At 43.5% G+C, this 14,548-nt stretch overlaps 1 protein-coding gene across 6 annotated transcripts in view; it reads left to right on the top strand.

The window, feature by feature from the left end:
• The window catches only part of SHTN1 (shootin 1), a 169,524-nt gene extending 159,091 nt beyond the window's left edge, over positions 1-10,433 (top strand). For all 6 annotated transcript variants that reach the window (XM_077455441.1, XM_077455440.1, XM_077455437.1 and 3 more), the window contains one exon: positions 9,403-10,433. In XM_077455441.1, the coding sequence (XP_077311567.1) occupies positions 9,403-9,562 (160 nt within the window). In that variant the 3' untranslated portion in view covers positions 9,563-10,433. The remainder of the gene's footprint in view (positions 1-9,402) is intronic.
• The last annotated feature ends 4,115 nt before the right edge of the window (positions 10,434-14,548 follow it).

The following is a 14,548-nucleotide window of genomic DNA, read 5'->3' as shown; positions in this document are numbered from 1 at the left end:
AATGAGTAATTCAGGATAGGGAGCAAAAATAAACAAAGAAATTATCCTAAAACACCATTGGTAATCAGTTAATTGTAAACTAAATTGGGAGCAATAAAAATTAAGAAATAGCCAGCGTGTATTGTAGAAGCTTAGTCGCACACAGCTCAACAGAGACAAGTGTATTTCAAAATGGAGGTGTTGTATATTAGATAATCCAGAACATTAATATCTATAAAAATGAGATATAGAAAAAAGTTACTAGTTGTAGAATTATTTTAAATTCAAAACAAAAGTAGCTATATCCAATGAGATGCTCAAGAGCAGTAAAATTAGTACTTACTCAAACAAAGGACCAGCTATAATAAAGGGATTGTATGACTAATGGATCTAGAGAAAAATTGATCGTATACGACTCAGCAGAGGTAGGTGTGTTTGAAAGGAATATTATAGATCATCAAAGCCAAGACTTGAATATCTTGTCATACAACAAAAAATCTGCACAGATAAATAAGGCATAGTTACCAAGAGAGTCACCTTGAGTTTGTTATATAGTGGGGGGCAAAACAAACCCTTCCCAGATGCTGAGCAGACAGAGGAATATTCCCTGTAAAAGCAGTATAAACATGAGCTAAAAGGGGTCCCCCAGTCCATAAGTATAGTAATGGAGCTCAAATAATCTATAGAGAATCCAGGAGAACAAAATAGCTTACTAGAATCTGTGTGTGCTATAGGCGGCTTCTCCAGACTATCGCCCCTGGCCACTGACAACAAAACATCCAAAATCCCCCTAATAAAGCCTGTAAGCAGCGGGTTGAGATAAGTGTGTACCAATGGTGACCAGGTATCCCAATAGGGTCCATATCATAATAGGGGAAAAAAAAACAATGAGAGAGGCTCGTGTTGGGCTGAAATTAAGCTTATGTAGAAGATGCAGCTGATGCTAATGTGTTAATTAAAGGCTCCAATAGGCAATGGCAGCGGTAGTAATTGTTCTTACCTGAAACCGCATGTGGCTCACAGAACGTTGGCCATGTCTTCCCTCACTCTGAAGCCAGTAATGAGATCACTTCCGGCAGATGCCGCATCAGGGGCGGCGCGACTGTGCCATTGGCACTGATCCCTGCCAGAGATCAGGGTGCCAGCACATGTGCGTGCCAAAATCCTGCACGCCTGCACTGGGACACACAAGGAATGTGTGTGCTCGCGTCAATATTTTGTAGAGCCAACTTTCACTGCAATTACAGATGAAGGTCTTTTTGGGGATGTCTCTACCAGCTTTGCACAACCAGAGAGTGAAATCTTTGCCCATTCTATGCCCATGCAAAATAGCTCAAGCTCAGCCATATTGGATGGAGAGCTTGGGTGAACACCAATTTTCAAGTCTTGCCACAGATTCTCAATTGGATTTATGTCTGGACTTTGACTGGGCCATTCTAACACATCTAAACCATTCCATTGTAGCTCTACCATGTTTTCTTCTAAGATTGCCCTGTATTTGGCTCCATCCATCTTCCCATCAACTCTGACCAGCTTCCCTGTCCCTGCTGAAGAAAAGCATTCCCACAACATGATGCTGCCACCGCCATGTTTCACAGTGGGGATGGTGTGTTCAGGGTTATGTGCTGCGTTTTTGCTTTTAGGCCAAAAAGTAAAATTTTGGTCTCATCTGACCAGAGCACCTTCTTCTACATGTTTGCTGTGTTTCCCCACATGGCTTCTGGCAAACAGGACTTCTTATGGCTTTCTTTCAGTGATGGCTTTCTTCTTGCCACTCTTCCATAAAGGTCAGATTTGTGGAGTGCACGGCTATTAGTTGTCCTGTGGATGGATTCTCCCACCTGAGCTGTGGATCTCTGCAGCTCCTCCAGAGTTACCATGGGCCTCTTGGCTGCTTTTCTGATTAATGATCTCCATGTTCGGCCTGTCAGTTTAGGTGGACGGCCATGTCTTGGTAGGTTTGCAGTTGTGCCATATTCCTTCCATTTTTGGAGGATGGATTGAACAGTGCTCTGTGATATGGTCAAAGCTTGGAATATTTTTTCTTATAACCCAACCCTGCTTTTACACTTCTCCACAACGTTATCCCTGACCTGTCTGGTGTGTTCCTTGGCCTTCATGATGCTGTTTGTTCACTAAGGTTCTCTAACAAACCTCTGAGGGGTTCACAGATCAGCTGTTTTTATACTGAAATTAAATTACACACAGGTGGGCTCTATTTAATAATTAGATGACTTCTGAAGGCAATTAGTTCCACTAGATTTTAGTTGGGGGTATCAGAGTAAAGGGGGCCGAATACAAATGCACGCCACACTTTTCACACATTTACCGTATATACTCGAGTATAAGCCGAGATTTTCAGCCTCTTTTTTGAGGCTGAAAGTGCCCCCTCGGCTTATACTCGAGTCACCGCTGTCTGACTGCTCGATCAGCGTATCGAGCAGACAGACGGCGGACATTAAAATTCAAAAGCCGCGCCTCGTGTTCCGCCTATCACGGACATCCGCTCATTCTCATACTACGGACGAGTATGAGAGGATGTCCGTGATAGGCGGAACACAGGCTGCTGGGAAATTGAGTGTTCCGCCTATCACAGGCGGAGGCGCGGCTTTTGAATTGTAGAATGGCCGCCGAGAAGAGCGGCGATCCTGGAGCGGCGATCCATCGGCACGGCACGGGACGGAGGAGGCACGGGACGGAGGAGGCACGGCACGGGACGGAGGAGGCTCGGGACGACGGCGGCTCGGGACGGAGGCTTGGGACACAGGTAGGCTGGACACACACACAAGGCTGCACGGACACACACACACACACACACACACACACACACACACACACACACACACACACACACAGGGATGGATGGATGGATGAATACACACACACACACACACACACACACACACATGGATGGATGGATACACACACACACACACACAGGGATGGATGGATGGATGAATACACACACACACACACACACACACACACAGGGATGGATGGATGGATGGATGGATACACACACAGGGATGGATGGACGGACACACACACAGGGATGGATGGATGGATGGATGGACACACACACAGGGATGGATGGACGGACACACACACAGGGATGGACGGACACACAGGGATGGACAGCCATGTCTCACCCTCGGCTTATACACGAGTCAATACGTTTTCCAGTTTTTTGGGGGTAAATTGGGGGCCTCGGCTTATATTCGGGTCGGCCTATACTCGAGTATATACGGTATTTGTAAAAAAAATGTGAAAATAATTTATCATTTTCCTTCCACTTCACAATTATGTGCCAGTTTGTGTTGGTCTATCACATAACATCCCAATAGAATACAGTTACGTTTTTGGTTGTAACAAGACAAAATGTGGAAAATGTCAAGGGGTGTGAATACTTTTTCAAGACACTGTAGGTTTCTATGATGTCAGAGCTTTGATGACTGTAAAATGTATAGATGATACAGTGAAGCTATAAAACCTTGTGTTGTCCTATTAGGTGATCGCTCATTACCTCGCCATGTAACGATACAGTTTAGGCACCGGAGCATCACATTTTCACTAAAATGAAGCGTCTCTGGCGTTAGAAAATTTTTCGCTTTGCCTTAGTGACAAGTTACTTAGAAGTGAAATTCATTTGTTTGCCTCGGTTAACTAAGAAGGGAAAATGCTCCATTTTGAGGAAATTGTGTAAAATCCTCCTCCGGGCCACTGACAAAAGGCACCGCGGAAGGAATTGCATTTTCTCAGATGTCCTCGGGGTTGAACACAAAGACTCCAGAGGATTTGGCCGCGTTCCCTCCATTGAAAGGCGCTGACGTCTCTGCTGCGTTCCTCCTTTCTGCCTCCTCAGCATGCCACTTTCCTCTGACAGATGTAAATTTTTTTCATTTTTCTCTCCTTGAAGGTGGTGAATATGATTTGCAGTTTTTGTCCATTTTTATTGCAAATGAAACAGAGTTCAGATTGTTTAGGCCGCTCATCCACTTTTGGATCGTTGCCACGTGCTAATGCAAGCCCCCGACTGTGCGGCCGTCATACAATTGCACGCCGATTCACGAGACTTGTTAAATAGTCTGGCTGGGGAGGCTTCAAAGATCAGAAAACTCCAAAGTACCAGGAAAAGAGGCTTTTGTTGATTTTCTTTTTTTTTATTTTATTTTTTACCCACCATTTTTGTTCTGAAACGCTAAAAAAGATATTTTTCTTTTTTTCTGTGTAATACACAATTTATTTCATCTGAGAAGATTGCACAAAAAACGTTTATGAGAAATTAGAGAAGGAAAAAAAAAAAAAGATAAACTTATTGCATGTGTTAAGTAAGTGGAAACCTTGTTACAGCATTTATATAAGAAGGCAGCAAAGCCGAAAAACCCGAAGTGGCAAAAGGTCCCAACGGAACGCGTGATGATCAAAATATTGAATGTATGAACCCAATGAATTGGTATCGTAAACAAAAATACCCATAATATATAAGGTGAAAGAAATGTGTGCCTAAATGTACTGAGATATGTAGTGATATATATATATGTATATATATATATATGTGTATATGTATATATATATGTATATGTATATATGTTACAGATTATGCAAATATCCTCTGAGACCTCTTCTGTGTGCACACAATGTGAATGCACAATCAATATAAACCCACAGGCAGAGTGTAAGCTCCTCTGGCACAAAGGCCGATATAAATGGTTCTCTTTTTTTCCTGTTCAACACAATGGAATATGTCAGAGCTATATAAAAGTATAATTATATTAATACTGTGGGGGGTGGGCATTAGATTGTAAGCTTCTCCGGTGCAGAAACGTATGTAAATGCTTCAGTGTTCTTTGTACAGCACTATGTAATATGTCAGCGCTATATGAAAGTATAATAATAATAGTGTGTGACTGTGGTGGGACATTAGAGTGTAAGCTTCTCTGGTGCAGAGACTGATGTGAATGGTTCAGTGTTCTCTGTACAGCACTGCAGAATATGTCAGAGCCATATAAATGTATAACCGTATAAGCGTATGACTTTAGAATTGAAACGTTTTCATTATGGCATGTGGTGGCGATATAAAGAAGGAATGTGAGTTCAACAATAGGTTTTGTTTTCTTTTTGTTCATCATGTGCTGTGAAGACTGAAAGCTGGCCATAGATGGTTGGAATCTCAGCTGGTTCAGCAGAAACTGCTGAATGTACCCAAGTCGATTGAGGCCGGGTTCACACTGGTGCAAACAGACAAGCCATGTGAAATAACTGAAATGGTATCGGGTTGAGTGGCGCTACCTAAAAACAGGTTTCCATTCCAAAATGGACTCGTAGAGGATAAATAGATAGCAATAAAGGCCAAGGTCTTTTTTCCAAAGAACCCAATAGTCTCCCTCAGCCTAATACTAATTAAACTCTATGTTGATAAACTCAGGAAAACAGAAAAAACACATCAGCTACACCCAGAGAAGATTATATCAAACAGTGAGTGTAATAAATCTATAGGCCACCAGGGGCAGTGGTCACAAAACATAGAATTCGAATATCGGGGACTAATAATCAAACCCATTACATATTAAGTCTCCAAAGCAGCGGAAATATCAAGAACTGATGATGTTGGAACAGGCCCGAATACTTCCTTACAAAATATAATCAAACCCTCAATCTCAAATAAATTAAATTATAAGTTTAGGCCAAAAACCTGAAAACCACGTGTACCGAACTACATATACAACCTAATGCGATTATAAATCAAGTCGCAGAAATGCGAAAAAATTTACACTCAATGGTAAACCTGCTACCAACAATACCATAGGTCCCCTATACCAGTGTAAAGTGATAAAGGTATATATGTATATGTAACGTTCATTAATAGACAACCTAGATTCACATAGGTATCCTCAAACAGTGTTTAGTGCCAAAATATATATATATATATATATAAACCTAAAACAGTGTTTATGTTAAACCCGTGTTTAGTGCCAAAAAATATATATATAAACCTAATAACTAAGTGTAAGGAATGTGTAAACACTTCACAAACCAGAACCCATGGCAATTATAAATAAGAAATGTGTGTGTATTAGTGCACACAAAGGGTGAAAGATGCGATAATAAAAAACCTTTTAGTGATAAAAAATTTCTCTAAACCATAAAAAATATATGTGAAAAGTGCATATACACATAAAAAATGAAAAAATAACAATAAAAATAAAAGTAAAGTGCAGAAAAATACAAAAAAATTATATATGTGAAGTATACAGGACAAAAAATATATATATAAAATAAGTCCCAAATGAAAGTTCAATGGTGCTAATCCAGAAAAATCCTTAAAAATCCTTAAAGTGACTTTTGTGCTTCCTATGCAGTCTTCACTGTGACTTCTGTGCTCCCCACCAGGAATCCTACTCACCAGAAGTAAATACCCCTGCAGGGGTTGTACGCCTTAAAGATCAATCTCCAGATATCCCGTTCTTTACTTTGTAGTAGATGACTGAGCATGTATCAACATGGATTCCATAAGTCCTCATGAGAAAAAAATGGAAGCCTCCATAGTGTAATCCGTTATAAAAAATGATTTATTGGTACAGTAGATGTAAAAATATATATATAAAAAACAACCATAAGAGGCAAAAAAACAGCACAACAAAAAATCAAAACAAGAAAAAACAAAAAATACTAAAAAATGGCCACAACTCTCATAAAGTGAGTTATATTGTGAGACCACAGTTCATCAGGGGGTTGGTGTAATAATCTCCCCAAAAAATTCCGGATTGACCCCAGAAATTACCATAAAAAATATATATAATATTGCTACGAACATAAACGTAAAGTGGAGTCACTATCTAGGGAAACCAGAACAAACCTCCCTATAGAGGTGATGAATCTCAGCTGTGTTCACCCTGGGATAGAGTCCTTTCCGTAGTGTTCAAAAACAAAAGCGCAATTCTTCCTCGGAAACCGTATGATGGATACGCGGTTTGCGCTCCACCTGCGTACCAAACACCGACGGCGACCCGGAAGTGACGTAAAAGCGTAGCTCCGTCGGAGACAAGCCATGTGATTTGCAACGCATTGCTGTGCAGATCACATGCGATGTCTTGCAGTGCAAATTCAGCCACACAAACTGTATGGCTGAAATGACATCGCATTCGCTCCAAAATGGTGCAGCACCCTTTCATTGGTCCGCACTGGAATCGGATGACATGGGTGTTCACACCCATACCATCCAATTCCCATACCATTTGACAGTTTTCACTGCGATCTGGGGGTGTCATTAACCTTCTATTGTCATTAACCTTCTATTGACACCAGCTGCCTGCGAGTGGCATGCGATGTGTGAACCCGCACAGGAATTGCACTGGTTCCCGCATTGTATATGTGAGAATCCAGGCTGATGGACAACCAGCATGCCAGATTTTTACATTGGGAATGGAAACGGGGGCGCCACTAAGTGCAGTATTAAGAGTGCTTTAAACACTTAAGCCCCGGACCAATTTGCAGCCAAAGGACCAGGCCCCTTTTTGCGATTCGGCACTGCGTCGCTTTAACTGACAATTGCGCGGTCATGCAACGTCGCTCCCAAACAAAATTGGCATCCTTTTTTCCCAAATAGAGCTTTCTTTTGGTGGTATTTGATCACCTCTGTGTTTTTTTTTATTTTTTGCGATATAAACAAAAATAGAGCGACAATTTTGAAAAAAATTCTATATTTTTTACTTTTTGCTATAATATCCCCAAAAAATATATAAAAAATAACATATTTTTTCCTTATTTTAGGCCGATACGTATTCTTCTACATATTTTTGGTAAAAAAAAAACGCAATTGGCGATTATTGATTGGTTTGCGCAAAAGTTATAGCGTTTACAAAATAGGGGATAGTTTTATAGCATTTTATTTTTTTTACTAGTAATGGCGGCAATCAGCGATTTTTATTGTGACTGCGACATTATGGCGGACACATCAGACATTTTTGGGACCATTGTCATTTATACAGCAATCAGTGCTATTTAAATGCACTGATTCCTGTGTAAATGACACTGGCAGTGAAGGAGTTAACCACTAGGGGGCAGTGTAGGTGTTATGTATGACGTTATGTGTTTTTTTTTTTTATTGTAGGGGGCGTGGCCTGGCATGTGACGTCACAGACCTCTCCTTGTTCTTCAGCTCTGTGACCTGATCGTGGGACACCAGCGGCAATCGGGTCTGCTGGTCCCGCGCCCGCGGAGCTCAGGACCGGGTCGGGAGTGCTCCAGCGTTGCCACGCTCCTGACCCACGGCTGGCCACTTAAAAAGCAACGTACCGGTACATGCTTGTGCCCAGCTGTGCCATTCTGCCGACGTATATGTGCAGGAGGCGGTCCTTAAGTGGTTAATAAAAACGTACAATTTGGTACTCACAAAAGTACACTAGCAATAGGCGTGTAAACAAGAAACTGGAAAACATCCATGGAGTGGATTCATTCTGTGAACTGAAGAACAGTGGTATTCAGTAGAGCAGGCTGGAACATACACTGCTGACACTTCTGGTCGGTGGAACGCACGCAATCTGATGGTGAAATATACAGTGTAAGAGTTGGCGCTCACTCTACCCACCTGTATGCCAGATTTTTACATGCAGATGGAAATCTAAAAACTGTGACCAGAGACTGCATGTAGCTGACATTTCACTAGACATATAGTGCAAACTACTTCCATACAAAGACTTAGACCCCTTTCACACTGGGGCATTTTTCAGGCGCTTTAGCGTTAAAAAAAGCGCTTGGAAGAAGCCTCATCTGCAATCACAATGTGAAAGCCCAAGTGCTTTAAGAGCCCTTTCATACTGCCAGCACCCGGAAAACGCTGGTAAAACGCCGCTTAAACTAGCGGTGCTTTACCAGGCTGTGGGAGCCTGGCAATTGAAAGTGGATCCTTTTCATCCAGCCTTGGGATCGGGTGATTCCCATACCATCTATCTGATAGTGTGGGATATTGTTGAGGTGATCCCTCATAACTGCATGATTGACTCAATACACACCAGTATGAGTCCACACCTTCTGATAAGTGTGCCAATCTTACTGTATGGTGACGGACCACACAGCGAGTGAAATTGTTTGTGTCCTTTCACGGGTGAGCTTCTCTCAACTCATGGGTCTCATTTCTTATAGTGGACTATTCTACACTGAATGTTGATTCATTTATGAATTTTGAGTGACACAGGTGGCCATTTCTATGGGGAAATCGAGCGATTTTCTGTGCAGGAAAGGTGGGAGGTGGTCTTGTTGGGGATTTTAGGTCTTTGAATGCAGCTAGGTGTATAAGTTGGTTAATGATTGTGATGAGATGAATTTACTGTGAAGTGGTCTTCTGTTTTCTGCTTCATTCACACTACAGAAAATGGCACAGAACAGATGAATTGGACTTACCAAGTTTTTTTTCTCTGTTTTCAGGTCTGCGGAGGCCCTGCGGAGCTCTATAGAGAAGGCAGACACTACAGGAAGCACATTGGGTATTGCACTGAGGGCTGCGGAAAACTGCAACACCGGACCCATTAATGGTGAACATCTGGCCAACCCGCGGGGCAAAGATGAGGACAGTTCTAATTGCTAGTAAGAACAATAAACGTCGGAAATTCTGTCTACTTTCTCCTTGTCCACCTCAGGAAGGTGACTTCACCCCTTTCACCTGGTGCCTGAACCGTGCGACGCCTGGGGCCCGTCACCGCACACGCACAATGTACAGCACAACTACCTGCACTGCACCTTTGACACCCGGCACCAACCTTTCTCCGTCTGGTATCAGCTGCGTGTCTGGAAACGCTGAGTGTGGTGATTTGATTTGTCGTGACGCCTTGTTGCCATCACATTGGCCTCATCTCAGTTTCTGGGTCTGGGTTCATTATACCCATGGACAGATTCACAAATACTCTGCTAGATCTGACATAATATTAATGGAGGCTCGTTATTGTACGGCTGAACAGGTTGGTCTAGTCTGCCATCAATCCTGAGTCATATGAGGGGATTTTTGATCAGGCCCCAGAGAAATGACTGCACATGGTGGGCAGATTGCCAGGTGGGGAGGAGTAAATGGATGGGATACATAATTTCCCAGAATGCAATGCACAATAGCCAATAAGGCCCTTCCATCACTTCGGCCGGGTCAGTCTTCTATATCTGGTTCGCTGATCGCCACCATTAGTATTTGTCTGATCTGACATGTTTTTGTGAATTTGCCTTGTCGCTCTCTTAATCTTTACTGATGGAGATAAAGGGCTGAAATGTCATTTTACATAGAGAGACCCGTGTTTTATGGTGATGGCGTCTCTCATCATGTGACATGGGGTGGGGTGTCAGTTACCCCCGATCACATCATGTCATTCTGCTGACTGAGTGGCACCGGAGGGTTCCATAGATGGGACAGATATTCAGGATTTCGCTGTGTGTCATTTACTGCCATTCTCTACATGAAAATCTTAATATTCCTTTTTGTTTGTGTGATGAAATATGGAGACAGCCTGCAACACACTGCTGCGAGATCTGAAAAACGGGAAGAGCCTCTGCACTGGCAGCCAAATGTGGCATTTACCCAGAAACCTCTTCTGCTCCCGGAGATGGTTTCTTGCATACGAGATTATATATTTACTTTCCGCTATACATTACGCTCATCATTCTGCTGTATACGGCACTGCATGGATCTCATATAATGTACACTACATGATGGAGCAGCAACAAACCTCTTATCCCCTGTGCTACATAACTGCACTACACAGCCGTAATACCCCTCGCTAAAGCCTCTCATACAGTCCTGAATTTAGTTGCATTGCATGGTTAGTATACATTGTGATAGGATACAGATGACACTGCAGAGTTGTCTGCCTCGGGAAATGCTGAACACCTCGTCCTCCTCACTACAAGTCCAATGTACCAGAAATCTTCAGCTTCATCCTTCACACTACAGGTGTCCCAACATACAGGTAACCCGCATCCTCATCTCCAAACTACAGGTGTCCAACATACAGGTAACCTGCATCCTCATCTCCACACTACAGGGGGTCCAACATACAGGTAACCCGCATCCTCATCTCCACACTACAGGTGTCCAACATACAGGTAACCCGCATCCTCATCTCCACACTACACAAGTCCAACATACAGGTAACCCACATCCTCATCTGCACACTACAGGTGTCCAACATACAGGTTACCTGCATCCTCATCTCCACACTACACAAGTCCAACATACAGGTAACCCACATCCTCATCTGCACACTACAGGTGTCCAACATACAGGTTACCTGCATCCTCATCTCCACGCTACACAAGTCCAACATACAGGTAACTCGCATCCTCATCTCCACACAACAGGTGTCCAACATCCAGGTAACCCTCATCCTCACACTACATAGAGGGAATCTGTATCTTCATCTTTCACACCACTTGAGCCTGACATACAGGGAGTCCGATATGTTAGCAGTTTCAGATGGTTTCTCCATCATCCATCAAGGGACACAAAAGCTTTGAAACAGTTGGGTTATACTGGTGACTACAGGAGGTTGAGACACTGGCAAACAGAAACGTTGTAACCCAGTCCCTATATAACTTGTCCACTACTCAACATGGGTTCGTTTTCTTTTTTTGATAGTGTCCTAGGACGTTGGACATCTATTCTCCAGCTCTGCTGAAACAAAGTCTAAAGCCCCTTTCACACGGGGCTGTTCGTTTTCACAGACTCGGGTGCGGGGATCGATCTATTGGATGACAGGTCCGTCTCTGCTCATTGTGCAGGGACGGACCTGTCGGAGCACTGCTTTCCTCTCTCCTCTGTCCATTTTTATCCGATAGACCGATGGAAAATAGGATTTCCATCCGTCTGGATTTAGCGGATCGGATGTCAGCGGACATGTTGCCGCTGACATCTGTTGCTCCATAGAGGTGAAGAGCGTCCGTTCAGGTCTGCCTGAAAAACTGACAGGTGGACCGGAACAGTCCTTATGTGTGAAAGGGGTCCAACTAACTTTTTGCTAGCCTTTACCTGAATATTTTTCTTGTGTCACTTCAATTAAGATCCCTACACTGCTGCTTGAGCTGGTCTTCTTTGTAGCTTTGGAGGCTGTACTATAGGACCCTGCTGTACTGGACATGTGGAACTAGCCTGAAATGTAAACTTCAGGCACTGAACTCTGCATTAAGCTAAAGGATAAGTTCACCTTTTTACAAAAAATTATAAATGCACATTTAATTTCCAAGTAAAAAAAAGTGAGCCTGTAAAGCAGGAGTCATCAACCCTGTCCTCAGGGCCCACTAACAGGCCAGGTTTTATGTATTACCTTGGGGAGATGCAGACTAGAATACTGCAATCACTGAGCAGAAAATGATATCACCTGTGATGTATTTCAGTTATCTTGCAGACCTGGCCTGTTAGTGGGCCCTGAGGACAGGGTTGATGACCACTGCTGTAAAGCATTGCACCAGCGATCAGCAGATCACTGATGCCATGTAGCACTCCTGCACACTGTCTTTGTCTGCTTGCTCGTACCTCATAAACACCAACAGGAAAAATTTATGAACTACCACAGCACTTACAGCACCGTGGTAGTTAATTGAGAACTACAAGCTGGCAGCTGCCAGGGCTGTTGGGACTTGTAGTTTTTCATTCACAAACCACTGTGAAAGAGTGACGTGGCTGGAGCCCCGCTGAGTTGAGGTTTGTTTTTTTGACAGCAAGGGGAGAAGATCCCCGCTGGCTGTCAGAGCAAGGGGTTGGGGGACCCTGAATATGGATGTAACATGTTATGAAAGGTGAAGTTATCCTCTGAGAAACCAGAGAGTGCTTTCTGAGCCCAGAGCTGATCCTCTGTTTGAAAACTCACTAAAGCCCCATACACACGGTCGGACTTGTACAAACTTTTCCGTGGACTTTTGTACAAAGTGTGTTGTCCACAAGTTTGTATTGCATACACACGGTCGGACTTTTTGACAACAAACACGAACGTAATGACGTCACGACGTACTGACGCCGCTTCAAAAGAGGACGTTCAATGACTCCAGCGCCACCTTTGGTCAACTTCTGTATTGTAGTCTGATCGTTTGCAATGGTTCTGAGCATGCGTGTTTGTACCTTGTACAAAAGTCCGATGCTTTTGCGTACACACGGTAGGACTTTGCTCCATCGGACTTTTGTTGCCAGAAAGTTTGTCCGTTCGCACAGCCAACAAAAGTCCGATGAAAACAGAAAAAGTTTGTCCGATGGAGCGTACACACAGTCGGATGTTGCTCCAAAACAGCTAATTTGCATGTTTGTTGTCAAAAAGTCCGACCGTGTGTACGGGCCTTTTAGGGCTTGTTCACATGTGCAGTAAAAAGAGGTGGTTGAGCCGTAATCTTGTTGCTCTCTGACCACTTACCTGACCAAGAACATAAAGCCTCCTCTTGTATTCGGCTACTGAATCCAACCCATTCAGTTGAATGGGGTTGCGCTGCAAATGAGTGAAATGCATTCTAAGGGTTAAAACGGGCGGTGCGGAGGCAACATGAAAAGCAATCAGCCCAGTTGGCTAAATAAGGCCAATTGTGCTGAAGCATCAGGACCTACTTTACCATTTGCTTCACTGGGCAACTTTTAGAATTACCCCCCATTGCCATTTTTCATATCTCCCAGTTTTCTAGGTTTGGGAGTGTAATGCCGCGTACACACGACCGGACTTAGGTCCGACAGACTTTCGACGGAGTTCTGACGGACTTTCCGAATGAACGGACTTGGCCACACACAATCACACCAAAGTCCGACGGATTCGAATGTGATGACGTACGACCAGACTAGAATAAGGAAGTTCATAGCCAGTAGCCAATAGCTGCCCTCGCATCGGTTTTTGTCCGTCGGACTAGCACACACACGAGCGGATTTCTCGGTAGGAACTGGGTCCGGCGGAGTTCTGGTGGAAAAATTTGAAACATGTTCCATTTCTAAAGTCTGTCAGACTTTTGCAAATCAAAAGTCCGCTGCAGCCCACACACGATCGAATAGTCTGCCGGAATCATTCCGTCAGACTTTTGATGTTGAAAAGTCTGGTCGTGTGTACGCGGCATAAGGCTTTGGCCTTTTGTTGGTAATCAGCATGTTTTGTCCATGGCTCCCTCTGGGGACCTGTTCCTCTGGGGTTGTGAGGGAGTCGCCTTGTTCCACCTGTTTTTGTTACATCTCCTGGTTATTTTGGCTCAATATCCCATGAAGTGGAGGTTTTCTGCTGGTTGGAGTTATCTTCTGGCCTGGTTTGAGTGCCATGTAGATTCCCTGTAGCCTTCTGCAGTCATTGGCAGACACTCTTGCTTGGCAGGGGACTTCATCTTCATCTGTGTCCCTCAATGGATGATGCAAAAGAGCAGATTTCTTTTAAAGGACACAGGGCTCCACCTCTCTGTGGTTTCTATTGGTGCACTGCTTTCTCAGAAAAGTGAATCATGCTGCGTATAGGCGTTATATGGAGGCTGGCTTGTGCCTTTCTTGCCAGTGCCCCAAATGACTGTAGGCAGCAGTATAACCCTGACTGTTTCCGATTTTCTAAGTCACTCAGTGAACCCTATAGAATAGATTTTACTT

The sequence above is a fragment of the Lithobates pipiens genome, unplaced genomic scaffold (assembly GCF_037356315.1).
Source record: "Lithobates pipiens isolate NorthernLeopardFrog02 unplaced genomic scaffold, aLitPip1_a1.2 Scaffold_25, whole genome shotgun sequence".
Lineage (NCBI taxonomy): Eukaryota > Metazoa > Chordata > Amphibia > Anura > Ranidae > Lithobates > Lithobates pipiens.
This window is presented reverse-complemented; position numbering and strand designations above follow the sequence as displayed.